The sequence below is a fragment of the Mus caroli genome, chromosome 6 (genome assembly GCF_900094665.2).
Source record: "Mus caroli chromosome 6, CAROLI_EIJ_v1.1, whole genome shotgun sequence".
Taxonomy (NCBI): domain Eukaryota; kingdom Metazoa; phylum Chordata; class Mammalia; order Rodentia; family Muridae; genus Mus; species Mus caroli.
Genome location: NC_034575.1, coordinates 140,901,041 through 140,924,395, shown reverse-complemented (window position 1 = coordinate 140,924,395; position 23,355 = coordinate 140,901,041). Strand labels below are relative to the sequence as shown.

The 23,355-nt window shown below is 41.1% G+C and overlaps 1 protein-coding gene across 17 annotated transcripts in view; it reads left to right on the top strand.

Moving 5' to 3' along the window:
• Positions 1 to 23,355, top strand: part of C2cd5 (C2 calcium dependent domain containing 5) — a 90,049-nt gene that overhangs the window by 10,843 nt on the left and 55,851 nt on the right. For 9 of the 17 annotated variants that reach the window (XM_021164738.1, XM_021164737.1, XM_029478452.1 and 6 more), the window contains exons 4-9: positions 6,696 to 6,867; positions 8,790 to 8,885; positions 10,172 to 10,327; positions 11,923 to 12,121; positions 17,468 to 17,619; positions 23,015 to 23,100. In XM_021164738.1, coding sequence (XP_021020397.1) covers positions 6,696 to 6,867; positions 8,790 to 8,885; positions 10,172 to 10,327; positions 11,923 to 12,121; positions 17,468 to 17,619; positions 23,015 to 23,100 — 861 coding nt within the window. Of the gene's footprint in view, positions 1 to 6,695; positions 6,868 to 8,789; positions 8,886 to 10,171; positions 10,328 to 11,922; positions 12,122 to 16,371; positions 16,497 to 17,467; positions 17,620 to 23,014; positions 23,101 to 23,355 lie in introns of all 17 variants that reach the window. The other 8 variants (XM_029478455.1, XM_029478453.1, XM_029478454.1 and 5 more) reach the window with 1 other exon arrangement.

Here is a 23,355-nt window from a genome sequence, read left to right as displayed (position 1 = left end):
ATGGCCTTGAACTTCTGTTCGGAGATGATAGACTTCTTGTCTTTAAATTTTACTCATCCATCCATTCATTCATTCATTCATTCATTTTTTTATGTATATGGGTGTTTTGCCTGCCTGTGTGTATGAGCACCATGTATGTGCATGGTGGCTTGAGAGCTAAGTCTGTGTCCTCTGGAAAGGCAGCCAGTGCTCTTAATCACTGAGCCTCTCTCCAGCCCCTGGACTTTATTTTTAAATTTAATTATTTATCTTTTTGTTGTTGAATTATAGAAATTATTTATGTGTGTATATATATTTACATATATGTTCATATTTTGCTAGGGATTGAGCTTAGGTCTTTATATGTATTTTTAATATTTATTCTTATCATATACCACTTGTAGATACTTTATGATCCTCAGTAGGTTTTACTTTCTTTATTTTATTTTATTTATTTTTTTGTCAAGACTGGATTTCTTTGTATAGCCCTGGCTGTCCTGAAATTCACTCTCTAGATCAGACTGCCATTGAACTTGAAGATCTGCCCTTCTGAGTACTGGGACTAAAGCCATGTGCCATCACTGACTGGTTTCTTTCTTTCTTTCTTTCTTTCTTTCTTTCTTTCTTTCTTTCTTTCTTTCTTAAAAGATTTGTTTATTTATTTATTTTATATGAGTACACTGTTGCTGTCTTCAGACACACTGGAAGAGTGCATCAGATCCTATTACAGATGGTTGTGAGTCACCATGTGGTTGCTGAGATTTGAACTTAGAACCTCTGGAAAAGAAGTCAGCAGTCAGGGCTCTTAACCGCTGAGCCAGGGTTTCTCTGTGTAGCCCTGGCTGTCCTGGAACTCACTCTGTAGACCAGGCTGGCCTCAAACTCAGAAATCCNCCTGCCTCTGCCTCCCAAGTGCTGGGATTAAAGGCGTGCGCCACCACGCCTGGCAGATTTTTTTTTTTTTAATGAATTTTGGTATATACAGATTTATGTTGTTGTTTATGCTTTTGGTATTACAAATCCCCTTCCTGTGTTTTCTTCTGAGAATATCATGGTTTAGCTCTAATCTATAGGTCATTGATTAATTTTGAATCAGATTCTTTAATGCTATGATATAAGAGGCTGGCTAATTTCTTTCTTGTGCATGTAGTAACTTAGGTGTTTACTTTTCATTTGTTAAGAGACTTATTTCTCCATTGATGAGAGCTAAGACTCTCTTTTTAGTTTACAAGTCAACCAGGTGCTAGAGAGATGGCTCAGTGGTTAGGATAACTGGCTGATTTTTCAGAGAAGCATTCGGTATCTGACTTTCATGTGGGCAGCAGCTCACAACTGCTTAGAGAATTTCTGAGGATCCAGTGTAATTTTCTGGCCTCTATGGGTACATGTATTCATATATGCATGTGTATATAAACACATATACAACACAAACACACATATACCATACAAACACACATTTCACACACAAGACATCTCACATACACACAAACACACACACATGAACACACATATACACACATGCCCATGCCTACACCCACATGTCACATCCTCACAAAATCTTTTAAAAGTGAAAAGAAGAGGCTGTATGTGAGATATGCACCAGGACTAGGGATTGGTTCTCATTAGCTGTGGTTGCTGTGGATTATTGTGAGTAGATGTGAGTCTCTGGTGGTGTCTGGCTGATAGAGGGTTAAGGGTGAGTGAAGGTGGGGCAGGAGTTAAGGCTCTGGTAGAGAAGAGTCTGGCTCAGTGTCAGGTTCCGAGATGGAAGGAGAAGGTAGACAGGGTTGAGAGGAGTTGAGAGGGGTTGATCTTCTCCAAGGCTCAGAGGAGGCGCTTCTTACTCTCTTATCCATGTCTGCTGTCTGCCTTCTTTCTCCATCTGCACTTTGTCTCCTGTCCAGTGGGGATGCTTTTGAGGCAGCATGGGTGTTGCATGGCTGTGTGGAGTACTCTCTATCTTAAGCCATTCTCTCTTTTATGCCTTTGGTGAGTTCTTCTAGCTTGCTGTAAAAACGTTAGTTTCTTCTTGTGCCTAGCTCTCTCCTGGTAGTGTCTGCCTTTTTTCTTTGTGTACCTGTTTACATTTAAATGGATTGTCTCAGTCTCTGACATGTCCAGCTCTGCTATTGTAAGATTTGGGGACAGGTTGGTGAAGCTCTTACTTACACACGGTTTTGTCGTGGTCCTTACGTAGTGCAGAGAATGACCCCCTGTCTTCCTCATCTGAGCCTGCCTTTGCAGTCAGGGTGTAGACTGGGTAAAGGGTGGGTGGCGCCTTTGTCCCTGAAGGAAAGAGAATGAAGGGCAGCAGACGGTTGGCTGGTCTGAAAGGCACTGTGGTTTTGCTGAGAGCCTTCCGAGCAGCCACAGAAGGAAGGAAATCCCACTGCTTTGCTCCTGGTCAGTGGCAGGATTATGATCTCTCCTTTGGTGCCTGAGAATGTATTTGCAAGAGTCAGGATGCTGTGAAATGCCAAGGTCTGATTGGAGAAAATGGAAGTCCTATTCCTGGTACTTGCTAATTTACCCATGTCTGCACTCATGCTACATATTTTGAGCTTCATTTTCCTCAGTGTGTATCTTTTCAGAGGCACATCGGGGTAGCTGTAATTCTGTTTTCATACAGGAAAGTCTTGTGTGGCAGTAGCGAAGCTGGGTGTTACTCTTAAATCAGTTAGGCATTAGATTGGTTTGAATGTTGGCATTTTGAGACACTTGTGTTCTTCAGGTAATATACAGGCATGAGTGGTATAGGCATGCTGTCTTAGTCACTGTGTTGTTGCTGTGAAAAGATACCCTGACTAAGGCAACACTTAAAGCATTTAATTCAGGGTTAACTTACAGTTTCAGAGGTTTAGTCTATTATCATCATGATAGGAGCAGATATGGTGCTGGGACTACATCTCTTTCCACAAGCAGAGAGAGATGAACCACACCTGGCATGGGCTTGAAACCTTAAAGCCCAACCCCAGTGACATACTCCCTTCAGCAAGCTTATATTTCCTAACTTTGGTGATCAATACAAACAGTACCACTCCCTAGTGATTAAGTATTCAAATATATGGGACACTGGGGGCCATTCTTATTCAAAATACCACCTTCTACTCCTGAGCCCCCATAGGCTTGTAGCCATATCAATGCAAAAATGTATTCAGTCCAGTCTCAAAAGTTACAGCCTTAACACTCTTTAAACATGCAGAGTTCAGAGTTCGAAGTCTCTTTTGGAACTCATGGCAGTCTATTAACTGTTACCTGGTAAAATCAAAAGGCATATCATATACTCTAACTTACAATGCACAGATTATGCATCGTCATTCCAAGAGTGTGGAAAGGGCACACTGTGAGCAAATACTGGACTAACGCAGTACCAAAACCAGCTGGGCACACTCCAAACTCTACATCTCCATGTGATCTCAGCTCGCAGCTTTGTTGACTGCTGGGTCCACACCTCGTCTATAGCTCTCCTAGGCAGGTATCCCACAACTCTTGTTGTTGAATATTTTTAATCCTAATTCAGGGTTTTTACCCCGTCTTTGACCATTCAGTTCCCAGATAAAAGACACACACAACCTGTATATTTACAATAAGCTTTAATCACAAGAGCTGGGCAGCTAGTTATACTCTGTGCTACTGTGTCTCTTTCCCAGCCAGTAATCCTTTTATATAACCTGCCGTGTTTCATCTGGGCTGCTCTTAACTCCACTCAGCAAGCCCACATGGCTAGCACTTGAAGATTCTTACCCCATGGCAGCTTCTTTCTTCTTTCTTCTTCACCTTCTTCCCTCTTCTTGTGGTCTCCTCAGACCTCAAGTCTGGGAACCTAAGGACCTTAACCACCCCCACCTCCCAGCCCCCATCTCCCTTCTGCCCAGCTATAGGCTGTAGGCATCATCATTCACCAATCAGGAATAGCTTGGGGGACAAGTTTATATAGCATTACTTGTGTATGTTCAGACTTTCTTGTCCATGGAGGCAAGCAGGCCTTGGGGGCCAATATTTAGCATTACAATAAAAACAAAGACCAAACCTTAACAGACTTTGGCACCTCTAACATCTTAGGGGTCTTTACCATAATCTAGGCTTCACCTATGCAACTTCATGTTCTGGCCTCTCTAGGCCTTCATGGGAGGACACCCCATATATACCTGGCCTTAGCACCTCTTGTTTCCCTGACTTTAAAACCTGAATCACATGGTCAAAGCTACCAAGTTCTGCTTGCTAGGGCTAGAACACGGTTCCCTCCTTCAAATGCATCCTCGTCAGCTTACCTTCACTCCTTAAGCTTGTCTGAATTACTTTTCACACATTGGAAGCTGAGTTGAGGTCACCACTCATTACTCCATTTAGCATCAGTCTTCCTTTCACTCCTCCCAACCCCTAAAAGAGTTTCTCTGTGTAGTCTTGGCAGTCCTGGAATTTACTCTGTAGACTAGACTGGCTTAGTCTAGATCTGCCTGCCTCTGCCTCCTGGTGTAGAGATTAAAGACATGCACTACCACTGTCTGGCTTTGTTTAAACTTTTTATTTCTCTGTGCAGTGAATTTGGCACCATTACACGTCCTGGTGCTCCTTTCCTCCTCAAGCCATAACTTTTTTCCTTGTTTAGCTTGCTCCTTTTATTATAGATATGTATAAGAATGATCTCTAAGAACCACAGGACAGAGTCAGTACTAGACTGTCTTGAAATCTCTTCTGCCAATGCTATTGATCCTCAATTTAGCCCCGACAGATTTTTTCCAACAAGGGCAGAAAGCAGCCACATTCTTTGCCAAAATATCGCAAGAGTGGTCTCTAGATTACTTACTAATATTTTTCTCTGAAACCTCTTGAGCTAGGCCATCATAATTTACATTGCTCTCAGAACCTCTGTCTTCCTTGCTCATACTAGCATGGCCCATTCCACTTAAAGTGTTCAGCTGCTTTCCTAATCCAAAGCCTCAAAGTCTACATTCTTCCAATAAGCAGCATGGTCAGGCCCATCACAGCAATACCCTTCCCCTGGTACCAACTTCTGTCTTAGTCACTGTTCTATTTCTGTGAAGGGACACTATGACCAAGGCAAAACTTATTAAAAAGAAGCATTTAACTGGGGGCTTGCTTACAGTTTCAGAGTCTTAGTCCATTATTATCATAGCAGCCATGATTCTGGAAAAGTAGTGGAGAGCTACATCCAGATCCACAAGCAGAGAGAGGGGTAGGGGAGGGGCAGGCTCAGCCAGACTGCACCTGGCATGGACTTTTGAAATCTCAGAACCCAACCCCCCCCACTACCACCCCCTCCCCATGATACACTCCCACTTCCTCTAAAATGGCCACACCTCTTAATCCTTTTCAATAGTGCCTTCCCCTGATGACTAAGCATTCAAATATATGGGAGCCATCCTTATTCAAAGCTTGATCTTAGCCAAAAGGCCGGAGAAGCAGTGCCATCCTTATTCAAACACCACATATACTAAGGAAACAAAACTGCAAGTTGAAAAGCTGCTAAGCTGGGCAGTTCTAGCACATGCCTTTAATCCCAGTGCTTGGGAGGCAGAGACAAGAGGATCTCTGTGAGTTCGAGGCCAGCCTGATCTGCAGACAAGTTCTAGCGCAGCCAGAACTACAATGAAACCCTGTTTCAAATAATAGAATAAAACAAGCTGCTACTATATTTGTGGCTCAGCTCACAGCCAATAAAGGATCCACTTGTGACATTGGCATGGCAGACAGTAGCTACCATTCCTAATGATCTCCTTGTGGGATGTGCCCATGTGTCTCCAAAGAACCACTTCTGAGTAGCTTCGCTGGTCTGAGCTTTCTACAAAGGGACTCCGTCGTAGAAGCTGCTCTTCCTTCTCTCCAAGGTTCCCGTGGGATGGGTCCCTTTAAGAGGTCCCCTCGTTACCAAGCTCTGGTACTAGTTGCACTTATAACTTACTACTTGCAAGAGAGCCTGGGAGGTGTAATCTTTTTAATGGGGCATATTGTTATGCAGTTGATAATATCTAAACGTTTAAACTATTTCTCAGAAGCTAAGCATGTTGGCACGTCTTTAATCCTACCACAGGGGAAGCTGAGCTAGAGCCCATCTTGGTCTACCTATTGAGTACCAGGACGGCCTAGGCTTCACAGAAAGACCCTATCCGCCCCTTCCCCAGTTTCTTTTACACATGGGCACAGGTGCGCGTACTCTCTCTCTCTCTCTCTCTCTCTCTCTCTCACAGCTGCACACACTCACACACACAGCTGCACATACACACACACACAGCTGCACACACACACACACAGCTGCACACACACACAGCTGCACACACACACACACACACACAGCTGCACACACTCACACACAGCTGCACACACACACACACACAGCTGCACACACTCACCACAGCTGCACACTCACACACAGCTGCACACACACACACAGCTGCACACACACACACACACACACACACAGCTGCACACACACACACACAGCTGCACACACTCACACACACACACATTTCTGAGGAAGTTCTTCTTGCCATTCTGGAATTGCATCCTTGTGCTTGCTGTGTGCTACACGTGCTCTGCCACTGACTTTTGTGCTTGGCCCAGTTACCACGCTTGTGTTTGCTAATCTTCCCTCTGCCCTTAAAGACCATCCCTAACCCCTCATGGTTTGGTAGTGCATAGCTTTGTGATGCTTCAGGTTTCAAAGGGTGAAGATTTAACTTGAGGTGTGCTTTTAGGTGGATGATGAAGATTTACAGGATGAACCTCTGCAGATCACAGTTCTTGACCACGATACTTACAGTGCAAACGATGCTATCGGCAAGGTGTACATTGACATCGACCCTTTACTGTATAGTGAAGCTGCCACAGTCATCTCAGGGTGGTTCCCAATTTATGACACCATACATGGTAAGAAGCGATGCTGGAAGGAAATGAAGTGCAGCTTGGTCTTCGCTGTTTACCTGAAGGACATTTGTCCTGCACTGTTCTTTTTAACATCATATTTCTAAAACACATCTTGAAAAATAGACAAGTAACCAAATGTTGCTGAGAGAATCACCATCTCTCTGAGCAGTTAAACTGCCTGCTGACTCCCATGTGGCAGACAAAGGCGATGTGTCATTTAAAAGCTGTCTCGAGGTGGGGTGGCTCTGTTGGAGCATTTCCTAGCCAGCATTATACTCTGGGATGGTTTCTAGCACTGACGAAAGGAAGAAAAGAAAAAGTAAAGGCAGAATAACGATGTATTGGTAGGCTATATTTTTAAAATTTGTTTTCTAATTTTGTTATTTAAAGCTAGATCCTTATCCAGAGATGATGGAATGTGCTTTTAGTCCCAATATTTGGGAGGCTAAGTAGAAAGACTGTGAGTTGGAGGCTAGCCTGTAGTCTAGGAACACGTGAATCCCTGCACTGCTGTTGTGGGTTTTGTGAGTTGAGAGCTATTTTCTTAATAGTGTTCATGTTATTCATGGTTCTATTCAGTTCCTCACGAGTTTAGAGGAGTTACAACATGTAGAGCAGAAGTGAGACAGAGATTTACAAAAATTGTTTTAGAAAATAGCTATTTTTATAAAAAGTTCAAGCTCATTTTTTATGAGTAAAGAAAGCAATGATTAAATTTTTTAAAATTGGCAACCTTAATTTTATTATGATACATATTGGTAAAATTTATAAAAATCTATAAAAATTCCTTGAAATTCTCAGTAATCTTTTGAATGTAAAGGGGTTCTATGACCAAAAAACTCTGATACTTGCTAATCTAAGTGGAAAACGTGTGAATTCTGATCCCTAGCAGCCGTGTGTGAACATGGCATCTTCTGTGATACCAGAGCTGGAGAGGTGGACACAGGAAACGCCTGGAATTTATTAGCCAGTCAGTGATGCTAAGGAACTAGTCATGGACCCAGATGAAGCAGTGAACAGCTATGTGCATGAAATAGTTTCCCAACATTTAACATTAAAGGTTGATTATAATTGGCTTAGTAGGGGCTCTGTGTTTGAAATCTCTCTTCTTCTTTTAGTAAATCTAGAGGCTTTCCTTAGAAATTGTTAAGAAAGCAGGGTGGGGTGGTGCACGCCTTTAAACCCAGCACTCTGGAGGCAGAGGCAGGTGGATTTCTGAGTTCGAGGCCAGCCTGGTCTACAAAGTGAGTTCCAGGACAGCCAGAGCTACACAGAGAAACCCTGTCTCGAAAACCAAAAAAAAAAAAACATTGTTAAGAAATGAAGACAGTTGAGACAGTCGAGTAAAGGCAGTCAGTGAATGTTCAGCAGCAGGGCTGGGCTGTTTGTTTTTATTGCAGTGTGTTCTGAAAGTCCATGGATAAACCTCTCATGTGAAATCAGAGTCCACGTGGCGGGCAAGCAGTGTATCCTTGGTGACACTGAGAGCTGACTTTTATTCTTGCCCTTCCTTTTGTTAGTTACCAGTGCTATGTAAGTTCGTAAACCTTATTTACATACTGATTTCTTCTTTAAAATGAGGACGGTGCTACTGTAGGAATTAGCTCACTGGGTCATGTCCTGGGGCTCACCAAGTCCTTCCACCACTGCAGTCCCTTAAAGTGGGACTTCGTGCCTCAGGTAGTCGTGGCTCTCATAGATGAGCCAGTAGGTAATTGTGGACACAGTGCTTCTCTCGGCTGCCTCACACTCAACCTTAGTTAGTGTACCGAGGGACCTACTGGGAGTGAGACTACCCAGGAACACAGCGAACCGTGCATTTATGACTGGACGTTACCTGAGGAGCAGTAGTTGTATCTGTTTGTGTCACGATTTCATTGTACATTTTCTCAACTTAGAAACTTGATTTTCTTTTGAATCTGAAGGTATCCGTGGAGAAATCAATGTTGTGGTTAAAGTAGACCTCTTCAATGATTCAAACAGGTTCAGACAGTCTTCATGTGGAGTTAAATTCTTTTGCAGTAAGTAAATACATTGCCTTGTTTAACAGAAAAAATTAGTCATTTTTAAATATGGAAAACTAATAGAAGGATTAGTTGAAAAAGTTTGGTTTTGATATAAGAGAAAAAATGTTAAATTTCTGTAGCTATGACTGTTTATTTTGTCTAGTTTTTACAGGTTCTTAGAAATTTTTGTTAGGAACCCCCTGAGGCATTTTGCTGTCGTATAGAATGCTGAGTGAGGGACAGCACTGTGGACCAGTGCACCTACACCCGTGAGACCCCAGACAGTAGTGTGTGTAGCTCTGCTCTGTTAGTGGGTGGAGCTTTCCCAAGCAGTCATCATCAGCGTGCGAATACATTTCCCGAGAGCCTGGGATGAATTTCAGTGATTCTCAAGTGCATCTGTGTACTGTCTACACTACTGAGTACTGTAACTACTCTACTAGTTGGCTGTCTGGCTAGGGATGCTTCGAGGAACAGCAGGTCTGAGGGACTCGTCAGCATGTTCACGGAGGGACTGCAGGGTGAGATGGAAAGACACTCTGCCTTTGTGTTTGCATTGGCTAGCAAATGTTCATTTTGTTTCCATAGACTTAAATTTATTTTTTACTGTTTTTCTCTTTTTTACTACGGGCATTTTAAAATGAAGAGCCTCCAACCCAAGTGAGGCACTTCCTGATATTTCTTTTCTTTTTTTTTTTTTTTTTCTTTTTCCAATTTTTTATTAGGTATTTTCTTCATTTACATTTCAAATGCTATCCTGAAAATGCCCTATACTTCTCTCCTCCGCCCCCTGCTCCCCTACCTACCCACTCCTACTTCTTGGCCCTGGCGTTCCCTTGTACTGGGGCATATAAAGTTTGCAAGACCAGGGGGCCTCTCTTCCCAATGATGGCTGACTAGGCCATGTTCTGCTACATATGCAGCTAGAGACATGAGTTCTGGGGGTTAAATTTATTTTTAACTTGTATAGATTCATGTGATACTGTGATATTTTGATTTTCTATTTAATGTCTAGCTATTCTCTGAATCATGAAAGTACAGTTTACATTTGTTATTCTTATGTGAGAAAAGTGAGAGGTCTGATGACAGGAAATTATTTTTAGGATAAAACAGATCTAACAGGTTCTCTGAGAACTCATAATTGCATTGAGGTTTTGTAGTAGATATTTTTTGCATTAAAAAAATTAAAAAATAAAAGCTGGATGGATACTTTTTCTTCATTTGTTTATATGTATATGTTTTAAAGATTTAAGTTTGGCTTTGTGATTTATTAATGGATAATAACTAATTTATTTTAACAGCAACATCTATTCCAAAGTGCTACAGAGCTGTGGTAATCCATGGATTTGTAGAAGAACTTGTGGTCAATGAGGATCCCGAGTATCAGTGGATTGATCGCATCCGCACACCAAGGGCATCGAATGAAGCCAGGCAGAGACTCATCTCCTTAATGTCAGGTATTCCAGTAAGGCACCTGTACTGCTGATTGATTCAGTCTTAAACTCTTCACTTTCCTTTCACATGGTCCTTGGCATTTGCAACAAAGCTTGCGAATTTTAAGTGTTGATTCCTTACCCCAGCACTCTCCCATTAAGCTGTTGAACACTTTTAACACGTAGAGATCTAAATCAGATGTGTGTGTCTGTGTGTGTGAACAGGTGAGCACATAGGTGTGTGTGTTGTTGTGGAGGCCAGAGAACAACCTCAGGTGTTCCTCAATCACTGTCTGTTAAAAGAAAAACAAAAAAGGAAAATCCCTTTTTTTTTCCCTTTTTAAAACATGGTTTTGCTCTGGTCTGGAACTCACCAGAGTAGTTTGACCGGCTAGTTGATCTCCAGGAATCCATTCCTCAGTGTTCTGATTACAAATGTGAGCCACTTGTGAAAAAAACCAAAACCGGGCTGGTGAGATGGCTCAGTGGGTAAGAGCACCCGACTGCTCTTCCGAAGGTCCGGAGTTCAAATCCCAGCAACCACATGGTGGCTCACAACCATCTGTAACAAGATATGACGCCCTCTTCTGGAGTGTCTGAGGACAGCTACAGTGTACTTACATATAATAAATAAATAAATCTTAAAAAAAAACAAAAAACAAAAAAAAAACAAAACAAAACCAAAACCGTCGTTTCTGGTAATTGAGCACGTGTCAGGTCTTCATTGTACTGTAGACACTTTTCTGACTGAGCTGTTCGCCTGGCCCCTTGAAATGTCTCTTAACTGGATAGCAAAAGCACATTGTGTTCTAGGTGGTCTAATGTAAGGGGTGAATTGTGTAGATTGGAAGGAGCTCAGAGCAGCAGTTGTAGTTTCCCCCTTCGCATCGTTTGGAATCGCAGCTTAGGCAAGCCGTGTATCTTTGCTCACATGTTCCCTGTGCAGAGCCCTTTCTTGAGAACTGACTATGTAGCCTTCTGACCTTCTCTGCCACTTGCCTGACTAGCAGTAGATATGTGCCAGAAGATGTGGAACTTGCTCTGTTTGTGCGAGTGTATATGTGCACCTGTGGTATGTGTGGGCCAGAGCTTAACATCTGTTCCTTTGTTTTCTTGATCACCTTCCACTTCATGTTTTAGAGGCAGAGTCTCTCACTGAACCTGGAGCTCATCAATTGGCCAGAGGACTCTGCTGCTGGGAGTTTGTATACACACACACACACACACACACACACACACACACACACACACTGAAATCAGGTCCTCATGCTTGCACAGCAGAACTTGGGTCATTGAATTGTCTCTCCATTCCCTGAATGTGGAGCATGTCTTCCTTGTTCATCCAGCTGTCTAACACCTTTGACGTGAAGAGTGCTGGCATACAGTGCAGAACTCACACTGTTTCTCACTGAGGCGCATGGATGGCTGGATGAGTGAGCGTTTACTCACCATGCTTCAGCTTGTAGCCAGTATCATCTTACCTCCCCAGCGAGGAGCCTCATCAAATCCCGAGAAGCTGTGATTTTTAAACTCTTGTTTTTATATTGCTATTATATCCTTCCTTTTCTGTATCTAATACAGAGGTATGAAGTTACTAATGAGTCCCCTTCTTTCTGTAGGTGAATTACAGAGAAAGATTGGCTTGAAAGTCCTCGAGATGAGAGGAAATGCAGTTGTTGGGTACTTGCAGTGCTTTGATCTGGAGGGCGAGTCTGGGTTAGTGGTCCGAGCCATAGGAACGGCATGCACTCTGGATAAACTGAGTAGCCCAGCAGCATTCCTTCCTGCATGCAGCTCCCCATCCAGAGAACTGAAGGAGTAAGTATGAGTCCATGAGCGGCAGTGAGCAGCTTCCCAGGAGCTTTCTGTCTTTTACCTCAAGCTCCGTTTGCTCTCACCTTCTGGTAGCAGTGTTCAACATACAGTTTTACTTGTGTGATCTTTCTTAAATATTTCAGGTCTTTAGACGTCATCTATCTAAAGCATAAAAATGAATATTTATGTCCGGTGTGGAACTTGCCTTCCTCTCTAGGAGACACCTAACTGTCACTATATTTACTCTTGGCGATGTGTAAAGAGGACTGCAGGTTGCCCTGTATACGGTTCTCAGGCTCCAGGGTCTGCCACGTGCAGGCAGTTCATAAAAATAAAACCTTGATCCAGAATTCTTGGCTCTAAACTATCTTTAGCTTTACAAGAGCTGGGACGGAGGTGCTCAGCACTGTGCACATTTAAACAAACTTTTCTCTGAAAGACTAGGTAGTAAATTTTAGACACTGGCGTTTAGTCTCTGTCTCTGTCTCTGTCTCTGTCTCTGTCTCTCTCTCTCTCTCTCTCTCACACACACACACACACACACCCTAAACAAAACAAAACAAAATCCAGAAAGCCCCTTCCCACCTAGTACCAGACCAAAAAAACCCCCAAACAAACCCCAAAACCAAAACAACAACAACAAGTGTAAGAAATACCTTCAAAAGAGTTCCCAGTCCATGACCTAAGGACATTTAGAATTATAGATTGTGTGAAGGCTGTGTGCTCAGTACAACTAGTCGAGGTTACTATGGCTGTGAAACACCATGACCAAAGGAACTCGGGGCAGAAAGGGTGATTTGACTTACACTTCTGCATCACTGTTCATCATTGAAGGAAGTCAGGACAGGAACTCTAGCAGAGTAGGAACCTCAGGGCAGGAGCTGATGCAGAGGCCATGGAGGGGTGCTGCCTCCTGGCCTGCTCCTCATGGCCTGCTCATCGTGCTTTCTTATAGAACCCAGTCTTATCAGCCCAGGGATGGATGGCACCACCCAAAATGGCTTTTCCATCCTCACTGATTAATAAAAAGTCCTATAGGCTTGCCTACAGCCAGATCTTATGGAGGAGGCATTTTTCTGAATAGCATGTGTCAAGTTGACATAAAAGTAGCCAGTATACCTAGTTAGGCTTGTCTCTGTGATGGACCTGGCCTGTGGTTTCCACTTGTTTCAAAGGAAGGTTCAGAGTGTGGTTGGTAGGGGACAGCTTGTCCATGCCTAATCAGAAAATACTAAGTCTGGATTACTCTAAAACTGGAAAAACAGTACCAGGTCTCAAGAGCCTTGGGCTTCAGAGCATTTAGATGTTGGGGTTGTTAGGTTAGAAGTGCTCAGCTAGTGAAGTCTACTGAAATCCTCTGAAGTCTGAGGTGGGAGATGCCCCTGTTCTCAAGGATTCAGCTAAGTGCTCTTTTGAACTGTCACTGGAGGGTGGTGGGACGATGGTTTGTTCCTGTTGCAATAACTGTGTTGAAAGTCTTGTCGGGGATCCGAGATGCTGACTGCTCTATGTAATTGGAACTCTGTGCAAGTGAGGTTCCAGGCTAGCCGTGATTAGTTCTTCCGTAAGGACCAGTGATGTAGAAGTGGTCGTAGGTTGAGGCTTGGGGAGTTATGTGCTCGGGTAGGCCAGATAGATGCTGTAACCTTTGATGCTGCTGCCATGGAGCTCTGCCGTCATAGCATCTGCAGTACACAGACTAGGGAGTGCTTCATTTATAGAGCAGATGGTGCGGGCTCAGCCTCAGCCTCAGCCTGCCATCTGTTGGCTTTTTCCTAGTTTAGATTATCAGGGGGTCAGAATTCTGTAGATTCTAACCCATTTCCTGGTTCAGCAGTAGTCAGGGTAAAGGAAATGGAAACAATTGCAAATCTCAAGAAAGGTTTTTTTCTATTATCTTATTGCAAAAGGAAATTTTCCTTATCTTGAACATATATTTGTTCAGCCTCCTTCGGTGGTCTTTAGTTATTTAGATCAAATTCTGCTCAAAAAATTTAGCATAGTAGTAGCCAGTTTTATAGGGTAATGTACTTACAAGTGAAATTAATTAAAAAGTTGTATCCTCTGTTTGCTTTATGTTCCATTAAAAATGTGTCCTAGATGGGATGTGTAAAATATTTGCCTAACATACATGAGGTTCTAGATGTATATCACAATCCTATAATAAAATATCATAATACTGTAATAAAATGCATAAATATAAAATTTGTCCTAAAAACATAAACTTTTAGCTCATACTTATAGAATTAGGTTGCATATAGATTCAGATACTACCCCCTTTTCCATGGCAAATTTTATTAAAGACTTTTTTCTTGAAGTCAACTACCACAGTACATGCCTGTGGTCTCAATATTTGGGAGGCTGAGAGGCAGGATGCTTTTAAGTTGGAGGCCAGTCGGGGCTACTTGGTAAGATTCTGCCTCTAAATACACTCCACACGCACATTTACACTCTCTCTCTCTCTCTCTCTCTCTCTCTCTCTCTCTCTCCCCCCCTCTCTCTCCCCCTCCCCCTCCCTCCTTGCCTCCCTCTCCCTCCCTCTCTCACATGCACACACACACCCCCACACAGGCACACATGGCCTGAGTCTATCGATTGCCACTATCTGGTTTTACCTGTACATCAGGAACCTGGGCTTTTGCAGGTTCATGTCTGAAGTAATCTGTACACTGAGGTTTTGAGTGAAAAGAAAGTGGTTTACTTCACAGACCTTAGGAAGACAGGAACAATAGTTGTCTCATGTGCATTCACGAGGAACCTTTAGTAAGCCCTGGTGGGAGTGTGTTTCTTCTTTTCCATCACAGACATTTACTTTAAATTGTAAATTGTAGAGCGAACTGTCTACCTTGCATTATTAGGGTATTGGGAAGCCATCTTACAATGTAGGCTATTGTAGGGAACCCTTACGGTTGTAGGCTGCTCTGTTTCAACTGGCTGTCCTGTATTTGTTACAAAGGAATCAGTTTATGAGGCATTTTAACATTAATTATGATTTATCTTATTATAACTGATGTCATCGTTGGTTATTGCATTTAGGTTCGAATTTGGCAAAAGGAAACAGCTTGGATTTAGTAGGTTATCTCAATGAATAAATGATTAGGATGGATTAAACACTGGAAATGTGTTATTTTGAGACAAACTTTCATACAAGGAGACTGGTTGAACTTAGAATACATCATGGTAGTGGTCCAGTATATTTGAACTTTTATTTGATATCCTATTTGGAAATTTTGCAGTGTTTGTAATATTTTACCTGCATTAGTGACATGTATGCGCTCTGTAAGTTTCTTCTCTCTCTTTCTTAGCTGTTGTGTAGCAAAACAAATCCCTTTGATTTTCCTCATGAGCTCTCAATGGAAACTTGCATTTCATGTGATTTCTCACTGCTCTGGACACAAGGTGCTTTCTAAAGGACGAAAGTGTGAGCTCTTGTGTGCACAGAACAACCAAGTTGAGGAATTCGAAGCCCCTTCCTCACTTTAGCAGAGAGAAGAACGCCATTCACTCAACTGTCTGTATAAAAGCAGACTACCCTAAGAGATTTAATGTGTCAGTTCATCCTAAGCACGTTTTAGATTTATGTTACCCACAGCAGCAGAGCATCTGTCCTGCCTGAGTTTGAAGCTGTGTTCTCTTGCAGTCTGGTGCTACATTAGCCTGCATGGATGCAGTCTCTGCCGTCTGTTAGAGGCTGAGCTATACCTGGTCCTACACACTCACATCCCTCATTTTCTCTTCCTGCTTAGAGTTCTCATGTTTCTAATTACCTAAGAAACTACTAAACTTGCTTCTTAGAGAGATAGCAGACATGGATGGTGTAAGCAGCTTGCATCTTGGTTTCAAAGACCACGGCAACTCTGTACTTGAGCTTGCACTCTTGTGGGTGACCCCTCCATAAATACAGGAGGAAGTCCTGTTCTGCTGAAAATGAAAGCAAGTATGTTAAAAAAACCCAAAAAACCCTTAAACATCAAGTCTTAGTCGTCTTTCTTAGCTCCATTGACAATTATGCTTGCTGTTTTTCTTATTGACAGTTGTTGATTTACTAATTTGATTCTTTAAAATTATATATCTTAATACATTAATTATTAGCTGTTCTGTTCTCTTAATTTCAACTTTTTGCATGCTAGGGATTAAAAAATAAGTTTTCTTCCTTAACAAAAAGCTCCTTTGAAATAATTTTAACATAGCTTTTTGCAATCTGTTGTATGTATTGTTTTCTTTTCTTCCACTTTGACCACAAATTCCTTCAGGTCTCCGCTGGTTCATCCTCCAAGCCATGGATGCCGCTCGACTCACAACAGCCCAATTCACACTGCTACTGGCTCACGACTCACTCAGAACTTCTCTGTGTCTGTTCCCACTCTCATCTATACTGGTACGAGACTGCTCAGACGCCAGAGCTGGGGAGAGGCAGGCCACAGGCTCAGTGGCTGCAGAGGCAGGCAGGCAGGTAGTGTAGGCAGGCACCTTAGTCTTTGCCTTCTTCCCTTCTTACTTCTAATCCAGCTCCAATGACGGACTTCTGTTAAGCTGACAAAAAGGCTCTGATTGTGCATGTGAAGGTGTTTTTCAGCTTCTAGAGTCTCTCTACAGATCCTGTCAGAGCCCCACGATTGTGTATTGCATTCAGAGAGCCCTCCAACTGTATTCTTATGAACAGTTCTGTGGTGTTTAGAATAGAAATTAATACACTTCAAAGTGAAGTAGACACCACCACTTTGGTTTGTTTATTTTCTTTTATGTACCAAGTCTGCAGGGTTTTGAGATGATAGGGTCTGTTTGATTCTGTGGAAGAGGGCTATGGGAAAAACAGGTAAGCAACTGTTTGCATCAAATGCAGTGTTTCCAAAGTTCTACTTATTGTTCTCTTCGCTGTGTTTTTAGCTGTAGCACGCTGATGCTATAGGATAAGGAAACAGTTTTTCTTTCAGAGATACTTATGTGTGTGTAAATATGGAGATAGTTACAGATATTTCCACACACCATTTGTGGCCATCATTTTCATTTGTAACTTACAAAAACATTTATTTGAAATATTTTGTCATTATTTATTTGTTTTGTTTCTCCTTTTAATATATATATATATTTTTAATCCCCATTAGTCTACCATTTCATGCTTCTTTGCTCTCCCACTTGGCTTATGAACTGTTTCAACGCAGATAACATTTATCCGGAGAATGATGAATGGTTAGACAGCATTCTTTGTCGTTGGCCTGGTTCCCAGCTCCACACTTAAGAGATGACTGCTGGCCCCACCCCAGTTCTTCCTGATGTTTGGGTCATGCTGCCAATTGTCAAGCCCTGTGGCACATGATTGCTTAATATGTCTCCACCTTCTTCTGGCAGGATTCCCTTCAATGAGGATCCCAACCCCAATACTCACTCATCAGGACCCTCAACCCCTCTGAAAAACCAAACTTATTCCTTTTCACCTTCCAAGTCCTACAGTCGGCAGTCCTCTTCTTCTGACACAGATTTGAGTTTGACACCCAAGACTGGTAAGGCGCTCCCACCCACCTTTTGTGTTTCCTCGTAAGAACTTGTTTCTGTTCCTTGTTAGCCGCACATCCAAACCTTTCCTCCTGTTTCTGCATTTAATGTGAACGCTGATCATTTCAGTTACTAAAGTTAATTTTTTTTGTAGAGACACTATTTTGTTTGGAGAGTGACATTTTAATTGATTTAATTATTGTCAATATTAAGTTGAGAGTTTTGTTTGGACAGTGACATTCTTCATTTCATGTTGAAGTAAAGAGGAATGCCATTTTAAAATAAAACATTTGCATAGTAACTCTAGAAGTCTGCAACCAAATTGCAGTTTTGAACCATAATTTCTCTTAAGCATATGACTAATTTCTTTCTTATTCATTTCCATTTCAGCCTTTAGTTCTTTATTATGGGATAGTTCAGCACTGGAGTGGCTATGTAGTAGTGTAGGCTTCTGCTCATCTGCTTTTTGGCTGAAGGTTAGTTCAGTGTTAGTTAGTTAGTGAATTTAACTAGAAAACAGAAAAAAAAATCAAAGAGGAAATGATATTGGTCATATCTATTTGTTACATTTGTTGTTTACATGCTAACTTAAAAGGTAATATAATACTGATCATTTCAGTTATTAGAATGATTTTTTATAGAAGAATTATTTTACTTGGAGAGTGACATTTTAACTGTCATTCTTGATATGAAGTTTGTGGGATCAGTCTGCTTGGCTTTGCTCTTTACTTTTGCTCTCCAGGTTGAAACTGCAGTTTAAATTTTCTCATCTGTGAATATTTTTCAATTTATTAAATTTATAACTATCCCTTTCTTTTTGCATTGTGAATGGTTTCTGGGTTTTTGTTAATGTTTTTTGATAAGAAGTTGATAAAATATTAAATTGGCTTCTATGAGAGAATTCAATTTATTTAAACAAAAAATTTTTTTACGATTTATTTATTTATTATATGTAAGTACACGGTAGCTGTCTTCAGACACCCCAGAAAAGGGCATCAGCTCTCATTATGTATGGTTGTGAGTCACCATGTGGTTGCTGGGATTTGAACTCAGGACATTCAGAAGAGCAGTCAGTGTTCTTAACCGCTGAGCCATCTCTCCAGCTCTTAAATAAAATTTTAAAGAAAGATTGAAAATGTAAAGATTTACTATTTTTAGTACTTTAAGTACTAGAAATAGTTTTCCTGTCAGATTGACTAAAACTGTTTTTATTTGTATTATTTTGAATTTATCATCTTTAATAACCTTTAATGTTTTATTTTAGTGTTAGAAGAATTTATAAAATGGATCCAGATTTTTTGAAAACAATCAAAACAAAATCTTATTTATTATAAACTTAATTTCTTCCTTTTTTAAAAATAAATTTGATCACAGAATAAACACTATAAACACCCATTTCTGTGCTTTTTATTACCATCCCTGTCATACCTCTCTAACATAATTTATTCTGACAGCTACTTTATTTTTTAAGTATGTGCTCAGTCTTAACCTAAGAAGCCAACTGCAGACCAGAAACCCTTGGGAAAGCGTTGTCTCTGTCCCCAGTGCAGGCAGACTTGCCTGCTTCCATTTTGCCTAGATGACAACGCATGAGAGATGCTTTGGGGTTAGCATGTGCGTTGTGTTAGCTCTTATAAGCAGTACAAAGACGATTTAAAATAGGAGGAGGATATGCAAAGGCTATTTGCAGAGCACACTGCATTCTGTATTTGTGAATTTTGTTCCTGCGGTGCTGGTCATGGTGGCCTCAGCACCATTCCCTACAGATGCTGAAGCTGTACTGTATATAATTATGAGTAACAATTAAAAATATGAAAGCCGGGTTGGTGGTGCACGCCTTTAATCCCAGGCAGAGGCAGGTGGATTTCTGAGTTCGAGGCCAGCCTGGTCTACAAAGTGAGTTCCAGGACAGCCAGAGAAACCCTGTCTTGAAAAACCAAAAAAAAAAAAAAAAAAAAAAAAAAAGCATTTTATAGTAATGGATGCTTTGGAATGTGGCATTTTAACTGTCTTTGTGCCATAAAAATTGAACCATTGAAATTGCGATGAAATTAAAAAAAAAAAACCTAAAAAAAAGGAGTAAGAGACTAGCCTTAATGTTCATGCCACCGAGAACAAGATAGGCTTGGGGTGGGATCTTCTCCTCTGCTCTTTTCTGTAGGCTGGAGATGAAACCCAGCTCATGGTGCTTACTGGACAAGCACTCCACCTCAGCCAGCCTTCTCCTCAGCTCCTGGGTACTTAGAGACCAGATCTTATTAAGTTGCTGAGGCTGGTCTCTGCTTTGTGAGCCGGAGCAGGCTCAGTCCCAGTATAGCTGGGACTCTGGGTGTGCTCCTATAAACAAGGAGATGTGACCGGAGCTGTGAGGCTTTGGTCTGCTCACTGGGTTCTAAGCTGCTTTTCAATAATGCTCACTGATTATGTTCTTGTCATACCACAGATAACGTTTAGAAAGTGGGGGTTTTTTGGCTTTTTTTTTTTTTTGGCTTTTTTGTTTCTTAATTCTTACAAAAGGACAAACCTAAAGATTGTACAATCATAAGCAATGGAAGCTTTCTGACTGGCATCAGCTGTGCTAGCAAGGATTTCTGTAGTACTGGTTCTTAAAACCTCATTTACGTACCTGTAAGCTGACTCTGATTGCTTTGTTTTGTTTTGTTTTGTTTTCCCACCTTAGTAACTTGTTGAGACCCTCGCCACCCTTGCATGGTCAGGAGGGGCTTGCCACCTCTCAGTTATGTTGTGTGAGCTGAGATTCAGTGAGCATCCTTTTCTGTCTCTGTCAGGCTTCTGAGAAATAGTAGAAGTTGATTACGATTGGCTTACTATTTATAAACTGAGAAGTCAGAAATAGAGCAGAATAAAGGGTGGCCTCAGAAAGTTCTTTTTCTGTTTATAATGGATTTTTTTGGCTAGTTTTCTTAATTTTTTTTTTTTTTACTTTATTAGAATCTAATTTATAACATTTTAAAAAATGAGATTTTAAAAATATTTTCCCCAATTTCTCAACTAATAGGAGTGGAATTTTTGAATGCTGTAATAGGTGTGTAGCAGAGATTTACACACTTGATATGGGTAGATTTTACTTTCTTAGGCAGGGTAACTGTATATATTTCTTACAATACACAGGGTATTTGACCTTTATGTGCAAATATCTGTAAATAGTGCTATGAGCACATTAAAGTATGAGACATTTTAGAGATAAGGTGAAAGGATTAATGTATACATCAAAACTGGAGAGTAAAAACCTAGCTATTTGGAATTCATAATACATTACTCTATGATTATTTTTTAAATGAGTATCCCATCAGCACAGAGATATGCAGTATCATAGCTAGTAACATTTTAAGGTACCAAAACTTACTACTTTAAATCAGTGTTTTGGATTGAAGCCACAAGTTTCTTACCATATGGAAAGTGGTGGTTTTCAGCCATACATGTTCTTAAATACAGTCAGCCAACCAACCAACCAAAATCAATTGGTGGGCAATTTAAGTATTTGAAGAAGTCAGTCAAAAGTGATGGAATGCATAAAGTCTTGCTAATAATTTAAAGTTTTTCAGTGCCTGCAGAGTTTGAAGGGCTTTGTTCATTTGGAAGGTGTCCTTGGTTTGCATGTTGGCTAGGGCTCTGGCGGGTGGGTACCTGAGCTCTGGCTCGCTCAGTGTGGGTTTGTCTGCATTTGAATCCATTTGATTGTTATGTTTGCTCTCACTGCATTCCTTCTCCTGCATTTCTGATCATCTTCTGAATCTACATCTTTGCTACTTTCCTCCACAGCACCTTACCCACAGGGGCCTGGGATCTACCTGTGTCCCAGCTCCACCCCCCTCTCTTGTGGTTCCTTTCACCTTAAGTCCCGCCTCCTCTCGGAATCTAGCCTTACCCCTCATCACTCTAGCCTTGTCAGCCCCGTTCTGAGGAAAAGTGTTTCTTTCAGTGAAGAGCTGTTCCTGGCTGCTTCTGGTAGGATCACATTATGTCAGCTTTTTTTTTGAATAATCCCTTTGTTTTAAATCATCTCTGAAAACATGTTATTTTATGCCATAGAGAATGACTGTGTGCTTTGTGTGTCTGTGAGTGATTTCACTGGCAGTTAGTCAGAACCACACATAAGTCACTGGAGCTTACTTGATGGCTATTATCAGTAGTCACCGAGTTTTCTGTTTAACAAAGATTATGTGTCAGGATGGGGCTGTGGATGTTTGCTGTAACTCTCAGGACCGAGGTCTCCCTCAGTGTCCCTGTAGATGCTCTGCTCCCCTCTCTCCATACCTGCTCCATCCACGTCAGACCTGTGCCATCCTGTTGCTAAACCAGAAGACTACATGAGAAAATTACTCTGTTTGAACCAGTTTAAGTCTCATTTTGGTGCTATTCTTTTATTACACATTTATTTTCTTTCCGTTCCATTAATCAAGTTATTCTGCTATGTTTTCTGGTACTTTATTTATCACTGCAAACTTACCTTTTATTTTGTGATTTTTAATACGCTTCATATAAAGATCTTAGTTTTATTTCCAGTTAGCATTGTGTAGTCTCTAAAACCCTTAAGATTACTGTAAGAAAAACTTGTTTTCAGAGAACAGAATGGGACTCCACACATGCTAACCCTTGTTTCCTTATCCGAGGAGAACAGCTAAAACTGTAAACATGGATTAACTCCTTGCTAAGGCACTGCAGTGAACTTGACTGGATGCATCTTTAGCTTTGAGAGCTAGTGTGAGCCATCCCATCTCCATAGATCGTGGGCCATACTTGTGATCAAAACAACAACGACAACAAATGCTAGGGAAAATGTAGTATTAGCCTTAAAATACATCTAAGAGTGAGGACATAGAATTCTTTCATCCATGACTATGTACGTCTGTGGTGTGCTGACACATGTGTGTTGGCTTTTGTTAATGAGCACACTCCATGTTCAGAGGAGGGCGGGCGGGCGGGCGGGCGGGCATCAGCAGAGAGTAAGCTTCTTTCTGAAGGCTGATTTGCTCGTTAGCTTTCCTGTAGTTTTGACATGAGCAGTTAGTGTGTTTCTTCCCATATTTTACCAGATATTTTGCTGTGTTTAAATTGTTAGCATAGTCAGTTATTCTTTTGGTTATTTTTATTAAAATTATCAACTTATAAATATTGAATATTGTCAAAGAATTGTTGCCTTATTTTAATATTCTTATTAGAATAAATTGATTGTAAAACTAGCTGTGACCATAACTTTGATATCTTACTTTAAAGAAAGTTTTAATATAGTAGAATAAAATGCATGTGCTACTTACCATATCAAAATATGTTCAATATGTGGCTGATTTTTTGTATTTGACACTGTCTGTGAAGATGAGTGCAGTTGAGCTTGTCGGTTTCTACTCACATGCTTGTTACTTACGTGCTGATGTCCTGTAGGAATGGGCAGTGGGAGTGCTGGAAAAGAAGGGGGGCCCTTTAAAGCTCTTTTACGGCAACAGACCCAGTCGGCGTTGGAACAGCGGGTAAGAGTCCACTTTCCATTCTTTTCTGTCTCTGTGGTTTTGTATGCCTGAGCTCCTTCCTGGCTGCTTAAAAGCTTCTGAAAGGGGTTTTTGATCATTATCTATAATGTTGCAGTTTTAAAGTTCAAATGTATTTAAGATATCAGAGTCGTTTATTCACCAATATTTACTTTTTTACTTAGGAAAATTTCTTAACTTTTCTGTTTTGTGGAGGTTCTTAATTTAAAATACTTAGATTGAATTTTTTTTTTTTTT